This window comes from Corythoichthys intestinalis, chromosome 22 (genome assembly GCF_030265065.1).
Source record: "Corythoichthys intestinalis isolate RoL2023-P3 chromosome 22, ASM3026506v1, whole genome shotgun sequence".
Taxonomy (NCBI): domain Eukaryota; kingdom Metazoa; phylum Chordata; class Actinopteri; order Syngnathiformes; family Syngnathidae; genus Corythoichthys; species Corythoichthys intestinalis.
In genome coordinates this window covers 23,725,515-23,734,583 of record NC_080416.1, presented here as the reverse complement: position 1 = coordinate 23,734,583, position 9,069 = coordinate 23,725,515, and the positions used below count along the sequence as shown (strand labels likewise).

Genomic DNA, 9,069 nt, shown 5'->3' with positions numbered 1-9,069 from the left:
TACGACACACAATGACGGACAATATGGCGGCACAATACAGCGATCACGTGATTGTGTGACGTTGGTGATTGGGGTCTATAGTGGTACTTGAAAGAGACACTAGGACAGAAGGAGCCATATGCAAAGTTGGTGGCCAAAAATGGTACTGCAACCAGGATCAAAATATTGATAACTGTTATCATCATGTTGTTGTATGAACCGGACGTCAAAAATTGTATCCCCTGGGCGGAGCCACTGCGCTGCACTGATTTGCTTGATTTCCGTGTTTTGGTATTTTACTTATCTACGAGGTTTTAAATAATGGCCCATTTATAAAACATAAATGAATACATAAATAAACTTTTTTTTTCAGTCGTATAACGTAACATACATACTGATTTTTTTTTTTTTTTTTAAAGGCAATGTTTTACTGTTTTACACGTACGATGACCTATAACTAAGTCCTGTGTAAGTCCTGTATTGAGTTTCTCCAGTTTGATAAACATCGATGTCCAAAATATATAACTGTGGTTCTTTTCTGGCTTCTGGCCGGGGGATTAAATTTTTGACGGGGGTAACTACATTGGCAAGACACCAGTGGTGGCCTTGTTGTACAATTAACGTCTTTAGTGGGACAAACTGAAACTCTGCTCACCAATTTGGCGGTGCTCTCCGGCGTTTCATGGTTCACATCTTCACTCCTTGGTTGTCGTTCAGTAGTTGTAGTTACTTTTAAAAGCTTAGGTTTAAAAAAAAAAAATGTATCTTGCCTCTTTGTCCTCAGGTGGTTTTGGCTAAGCATAGCAAATGACCGTCTCTAAGGTGCTAGTCACATGATCTGTTCAAAAAATAATTTTGACCCATTATAAAAAAAAAAATAAAAAAAAATAAAATTTGTTTTGTTCATTTCAGTCACTTTTGTTGTTTGTTTTATTGCTTTACAACTTATGGACAACATTTTACCGGCAAAGTCTTAATTTTAAATTCATATATAGGAAAGTCAATTACATGCAATGACATTTTCGGCCACCAGGTGGTAGGTATATCTCCGCATATGACGCCTAACTACCAATTAGCAAGTGGTAAGAATCACTTTTTCCAGAGCACATGAAGACAACATATTACTAAAATTGGATGTTTAGGGGGATGCACAATACTGTCCTACACCCTTGTTCAACGGTTTTGCGACACTATCTCAACCAATTACATTAAAAAGTGTATAAAGTATAACAAGTCTCTCCTTTCCTACATTTTCCTTTTTTGCATTTCTCTTTTAATTTAGACATAAAACATTTTTTTAAAAACTTTTTTCTCGTACTAGTACTATGCATTTTCTTGCACTTCATGTGAACATAATTAATTTAAAAACTTCCCTTAAAAGTTAATATTCTTGTAAAAAATGTCCTTGTATTATTCATATTCTATTCTTCACCCGAAATAATTGTCCTCAATATTTTATTCATTCTGTGACTTATTCATGTTTTTTTTCGCTGTAAATTAAACATTTTTGTTCCGTTTATTCTAATCAGTCTTACACCTTTTTTAAATCAATTTCTGTGATTGTTTTCGCATTTAAAGACTCATTATCGTTTCATATTGTGATTGTTGGCCTCATATTATCAGGAATCTAATTTAAGTAAAATAAACAGGAGTATTTTTTTCTCATTAAAAGTGTCATAATCCCACTGTTCCTGTCACTTCGTAATACTTTCGACACCACTTCAAAAAAGGGCAAATGTCAACTGTTACACAGGTGTTAAAAAAAAATACACAATAACATCTTAGTCCATTTGCAAAACGACTTTAATCGTCATTATTTTGCTCATTCTTTGATCCATTTACAGTCTTTTTTTTTTTAAAGTCATTCAAGGTAAACACATTTCTGGTGGTTGTCGTCAACATCGGTAAATGCTTTTCATCCCTCCCCTCCCCACTATTAATAAGAGCACATTCTTTCGCTTGCATATTAAGATCCTACAAACGACTCATTAACAAATTTCTAAGTGCCACAAACTGGAAAAAGCGTGGACGATTCACGCGCGCACATACATACACACAGTGCACGATGATGATGCATGTGCAGTAAAAATCCCCCCAAAGTGGACATAAAATGGCACAGTAGCTTGTTGCGCAAAAAGGCCTACACAGCATGTGAACAATCACGAAAAAAAAAAAAAGAATAAATAATGTTAAATCAGTTGATATGTAAACACATTTTTTTTCACATTCACGCAACAGCCGAAGCCTTACTTTGTCAGTCAAAGTAAATAATACAAAGTAAAATCTCCTCAGGCTGGATGATGGGCTGGTTTCCACGGCAACCGGCCATCAAGCGGCCGACTGGCCGAGCATCTCTGTAGGCAGGTACGGAGCGGAGAGTGATTGGGCCTCGCCGAAATGAAGTAAAATGACGTTACAAGAATGAACGATTTTCTTGTTATATCACAATATTATTTTCATCATTTAGAAAAAGCACAGCATTATGACAAAAAGAGGATTGTTTTTCATCATTTTTTCTTGCCAAGTTTGTTCGTATATATTTTTTGTCATGATTTGATTTTTAATCCCATAAACATTTCTTATATTTCCAGTGGCGGTTGTTATTTTTGACCCAAGAAAACTTAAAAATAAACAGAAGGTGACCTGGAAATGATCAAAAATCAAGCGGAAGTGCCCCAAAATCAATCAGGAGTGACCCGGAAATGCCCCAAAATCAAAAGGAGGTGAAGCAAAATAAAAAAGAGTACATGGTATTGTCCCAGAATCAACAGGAGGTGACACAGAAATGCCCCCAAATCAACAGGAAGTGACCCAAAACATACAAGTTACACATTAAAGCCCCAAAAATAATGTCAGGTGACCAATAATTAACAGAAAATGAGACATAAATGCACCATAATAAACAAGAAGAGACCTGGAAATGCACAAAAATCAAAAGGTTGTAACCCAAAAACGATAGGGAGTGTCCCGGGAATGCCCCAAAATTAACAGGAAGTGAAATAAAATGAACAAGAGTGACATGCGATTCTCCCAAAATCAACAGCTGACACGGAAATGCTTCAAAATCAACAGTAAGTGACTGGAAATTCCCCTAAAATCAACTTAATTGACCCAAAATGAACAAGTTACCCATAAACGCCCCAAAATCAACATCAAGTGACCAATAATTACCGGATTTTTCGGACTATAGGTCGCAGTTTTCTTCAGTCTGGCCTGGGGTGCAATTTATACTCTGGAGCAAATTATTTGTGAAAATATTGACATATTACAGCTACTCCCCGTGTTACGACGTACGTGATTTCAACTTAACTACTCCGGAGTCTCGTCCTCCATTTTGTCTCCAGTCGTTTTTTTTAAGTCGCGTAAACAGCACCTTATTTTACCTCTCAGTACCTTATGTTTTTGCTGTAATTTATCACTGTTCTGCCCTTTGGCAAAATGGGTATTTGATTATGATGTTGACTTTTGTTTTGTGATCCATGCTTTTATTTTGGCGCAGGAAGCGTAGACCAGGTAGTACTTCTTCACATGAGTAAGAGCGCATGTACAGTACACACGAAGAAGAACGTATTTGTGTACACACGAAGAAGAGAGCATTTGACCCTACAAAGAAGTCACGCAGCTGAGTGAGGGAGGGAAAGATTACAGCTTAGCTCGCTGTCTAGCTAGCAGTGTTGTTCATCTTACTTTTAAAAACTAATTAGTTAGTTACAAAATTACTTCTCCCCAAAAGTAATTGCGTTAGTAACTCAGTTAGCTCATTGTAAGAGCATGTTCTACATGTTATTACTAGGGCTGTCAAAATTATCGCGTTAATGGGCGATAATTAATTTTAATTAATCACGTTAAAATATTTGACACATTTATCGCACATGCCCCGCTCAAACAGATTAAAATGTCAGCACAGTGAAATATCCACTTGTTACTTGTGTTTTTTGGTGTTTTGTCGCCCTTTGCTGGTGCTTGGGTGCGACTGAGTTTATGGGTTTCAGCACCATGAGCACTGTGTAATTATTGACATCAACAATGGCAAGCTACAAGTTTATTTTTTTTATTCAAAATTTTACAAATTTTATTAAAACGAAAACATTAAGAAGGGTTTTAATATAAAATTTCTATAACTTGTACTAACATTTATCTTTTAAGAACTACAAGTCTTTCTATCCATGGATCGCTTTAACAGAACGTTAATAATGTTAATGCCATCTTGTTGATTTATTGTTACAGTAAACAAATACAGTACTTATGTACCGTATGTATATATCCGTCTTGTGTCTTATCTTTCCATTCCAACAATAATTTACAGAAAAATTAGGCATATTTTAGAGATGGTTTGAATTGCGATTAATTACGATTAATTAATTTTTAAGCTGTAATTAATTTGATGAAAAATTTTAATCGTTTGACAGTCCTTGTTATTACGTTACATTCTATACCATTTTTCACGTCAACATTCTTTAACATTTTTCATTTTTCACATCAAATATGTTTATATCAGGGATGTCAAATTTATCGCGTTAACGGGCGGTAATTAATTTTTAAAAATAAATCACGTTAAAATATTTAACGCATTTAACGCATGCTCCGGACAACCTACTCATGTATTGCCGCAAACAGACTACTATGGCGCCGTTTTATGTATATTGAGAGCTAAGAGGCAGAGACAAGCGAGAGGAGTGGACTCAGGCATTCATTGGGGCCGCGCTATTTATTGGCATAAGCTTTGGCATCTCTTGCACAACAATTATTCTACACCACTTCGCTTGCCACAATAGTTATAACAGGAGATCTTTTTCTTAACACCCTGTATTGAACACAACGCAGAGAAGATATACCATTTGCAGCCACCACTGACAGTCATGGTTGCCCAACTTCCCATCATGCATTTGAGCGAAACAGGGTTAAGTCGCTACAGTATCATTTACTGAAAGCACAACAAAAATAATATTCCTATCTCTCTAAAAAAAAAAATGTTCACAAAAAGAAAAGCGCCCAATGCAAAGAGAACTGGCATTCCCAGTCAAAATAGCTACGCAAAATAATACTCAGACTTTGGTCAAGCAAACATTTCATTTAGCTCAACAAATACACTAGATGGCAATATTTAGTCACAATATACAAACTATCAGAGGTCTCGTATTTTGTGAAGTCAACACTCAATTGAACGTAAAGTACAATGAACCCAGAAACTACGGCGTCAGTTCAGGGTCAAAACGCACTAGAGCTAGATCTTTAATTAATTTAAAACTCGCCCTTGACACCTTGTGGTGTATTTCAATCACTACCTTCCACAATGGCAAGCTATTCGTTTATTTTTTGATTGAACATTTTACAAATTTTATTAAAACGAAAACATACAGAGGGGTTTTGATATAAAATTACAATAACTTGTACTCACATTTATCTTTTAAGAATAACAAGTCTTTCTATCCATGGATCGCTTTAACAGAACGTTAATAATGTTAATGCCATCTTGTTGATTTATTGTTACAATAAACAAATACAGTACTTATGTACCGTATGTATATATCCGTCTTGTGTCTTATCTTTAATTTCCAACAATAATCTACAGAAAACTATGGCATATTTTAGAGATGATTTGAATTGCGATTAATTACGATTAATTAATTTTTAAGCTGTGATTAACTCGATTAAAAATTTCATTCGTTTGACAGCCCTAGTTTATATCAACTGATTGAATGGAACTGATTTTTTCATTCGAAAAAGAAACATAGGTCACACGTTTTCCTTTTTTTTCTATTTCTTTTTTCTATTTCACCTATATAAGAGTGTAATGGTACATAAACCTATAACATTCAAATGCTGTGGGGAAAAAAACCTTTTTGGTTTTCCTGTTGTACTGAACCCGCACTTGTGTGTATCGTCACACCGCTACTATATATATATTTTTTTCAATATGCAGGTGAAGCTCTGAATACCCTGCATCTTCTGTCTTTGTTGTTTTGATTTAAAAAAAAAACACACAAGGTTCATTGATACGTCATTCAAGAAAAGTTTGGGGCAAGTGACTATCTTTGGTAATAATAATAATATATATATTATCATATTGTAGCATCTACAAGGACAACACCAACTTGGTGATGATAATGCATACTCAACAGGAATACAGTACCCAGCTGGACGCCACGAACTGTATGCAAAAAAAAGTTGCCCGAGAGTTTAAGATGACGTTCGCCACGCTAAATGATAATGCTAACAGGAACGCGAATCCTACGCTAACCTCCTAGCATCGCGTTTGCAACGGCATCACCACCTATTTCCCTCCTCCTCCCTCCCGCTCTGCCTCCTCCCAGGCAGCTGTGACAAAATTAGACAACAAGCGGTTCATTCAACCAAATTGTAGTAACACCCCAAACGCGCCCCTTCACATCTTTAGTAACGGTACTGGTGTTGCGAAAATGGGAAAAGTAATTAGATTACTCGTTACTGAAAACCATAACGCCGTTATACTCTAACACTGTTATTAACAACACTGTTAGCTAGGACGTACTGTAGCTCCAATGTCTCCAACGAGGACAGTACAGTGACGTAAAATACTTGTTTTCGGATAGTTAGTTATTTTGAGATATAGAGGGTATTTAGGGGTACTTAAAGGGTTCATTTCTACTTAAGCGGAAATTCGGGTTACGTTGCCAGCGTAGGAACGGAACTCGTTCGAAACCCAGGGACTACCTGTCATATATAATTTCACGTGCTTTATTCACACCAAATTTCCCCCCAAAACGTGACTTATACTTCCGTGCAACTTTTTCTTGGGCTGGTACGACTCAAACTAAGGTTTGATTAATAGTCCGAAAAATATGGTGATAGGAAATGAGACGTAAATTCACCAAAATCAACAGGAAGTGACCCGGAAATGTCCCAAAATTAAAGGATTACGTGAAATATGGGTGTTTGTTGACTAGAAAAAGAGCAGAAATTCCATTTTTTAGTTTCTTATGATATTTGAAGTTTATAATTTCGCAATCGTGTCATAGAAACCAGGTTTTATAGTAATTTCATGGGAAAAAAATATTTTTTTCATTCCTCCCAGTTATCAAAGAACTTTATTTTTTACTTCTTTTCGGGATGGCCCTTAAACACCATTGTAGGCAGGAATAGGGTTAGGGCCGAGTGGTCTTGAGGTGGGGAAAGGGTAAACGGGGCGAACATTCGTAAAAGACGGCGCTGCGACCAAACACGTACGTTATCAAGCACATCTACTGCACGGTGGCTACGGAAGTGCCATCATCCAAAGTGTTCTCAAGTCGTGAAGGCAGGAAACAGGCAGAAAGGACTACGACAGCGCTCGCTATCCTCTAAGAAAGTAAATATCGAGAAAAAAGGGAGAAAGGGCACGTAGCCCTAATTTTTTTTTTTCGTTTCAAAGAATCTCCCATGGTCACCGTCCTCGACATTTGTAGTCGCCACGGTCCAAAGTCGGCGTAAAACACGCTTAAGCCATCCCGACGCTTGCATCCGGGCGGGTTTCCACGTTGCTTGAAATGTCACGTGACCACAACCGATGAAGTGGGGGGAATAGTTTGTCGATTTGGATTTCAAGCCGTGATTCCGCTAGGACAGAAAGGGGGCGCTGGAGAGCAGCATGGCAGCCACGGTGAGCAGAAGGCGGTCGCGCGACGGGCTGCTGCCGCTCACGCTCTTCTCCAGCTTGGGAACTTCGGGGTTAAACTCATCTGGGGGCGTAAAAAAAGAAAAAATGTTGGGCGCGTGTGTGACATTATTAATTCATCAGCGCGACGCATGCAAATGGCGCTTCGCAGACATGATGCAATGATCAACTAAGTAGCAATTATCATCAGTGTGTTGGGAGCGTCTCCAGTGTGTTTTCTGTTTTTTTCCCCCTTCGTCGTAATGATGTTTTGTCCTAAGAGCAGGGGGGGTTCAATCAGGACGAATTAGCGCAGCCTCGCTATTGATTAGACCCAACGAGAACATTAGCCGCGGGCCAAAAGAGCTGTGAGAGGACGTCTTGAGTTATTCGGCGGCGGTCGTTATGCTCGCTTCGCGTTACGTCCGGAGGCTCATTAAAGGAAATGGGTATCAAAGCGGGTCTTCTTATTTCCTGTATTGCACGGCCATCAAAAGTGCGGCCCAGAGGCCAGATTCAGCCTATGACATCGTTTCGTGTGGCACTCGAAAGTCAGTCATGTGCGTTAACCAATTCTCGCTAAAGCAAAATGTACGTTTTTTTTGTCCTAATTGATGAATCAGAAACCTCAGAATATTTAGTTTTTTCCTTTGAAAAAAAAAAAAATCATCAAGAGAATAACTTTTTTGTTTTCTTTTTAATTACAAACATAAAATATGTATTTACATGATTTTTTTTTCTGTTTTAGTTTGGTTTTATTTTTTTTAAGAGTCATTCAATAAAAAAATTATAAAGCCGAAATGAAAATTCTATTTTTTTCCATTTTTACATTAAAAGAAATTTCAAAGAGATTATTTTTGTCCTTTTGTATTTCAAAACAAAATATATAATTACTGCTTCCTTTTTTAAAATCTGCTTTTGGTAAAAAAAAAAAAAAAAAAAAAAAAAAAAAAATGAAAATCAGTAACAACATAAAAAAAATTAATTAAGAATTTTAATTTAATTTACCATAATTTTCGGACTATAAGCCACTACTTTTTCCCCTCATTTGCAATCATGCACCTTATTTTATGATTTATTTGTGTTAGAAGGTAACGCTTTGTTTGAAAGTGAAGTCATAAGACTGTCATAATACCGTCATAAGTATGACATGACACTATCATCGGCATTACAAAATGCTTATGACAGATGTCATAAAGTGTCATCCGGCAAATTATGCCACTAACTCCATTCATGTCAAGCTGAGATCTTTTACATCGATTCAAAAGTGAGATAATTTGGGATTAGATGACATCTTTTATAAGCACTCATTAATGCTCATGGCAGTGTCATGTCATAATTATGTTTATGTATTGACAGTCTTATGGCGCCGCTGTCAAATAAAGTGCTACCAAATACAGTAACTAGCAATTAATGAAGCAACTGGAACAGTAACTGAAAAAATAATTAGCACAGAACATGAATTTTGATTGTTATTT

General features: G+C 36.7%; 1 protein-coding gene across 1 annotated transcript in view; it reads right to left on the bottom strand.

Annotated features, from left to right (window-relative positions):
- Positions 1 to 3,383: 3,383 nt before the first annotated feature.
- efna3a (ephrin-A3a) overlaps positions 3,384 to 9,069 on the bottom strand; it is a 137,352-nt gene continuing 131,666 nt past the window's right edge. Inside the window, exon 5 of the mRNA XM_057827925.1 lies at positions 3,384 to 7,676. Coding sequence (XP_057683908.1) covers positions 7,555 to 7,676 — 122 coding nt within the window. The 3' untranslated portion in view covers positions 3,384 to 7,554. The remainder of the gene's footprint in view (positions 7,677 to 9,069) is intronic.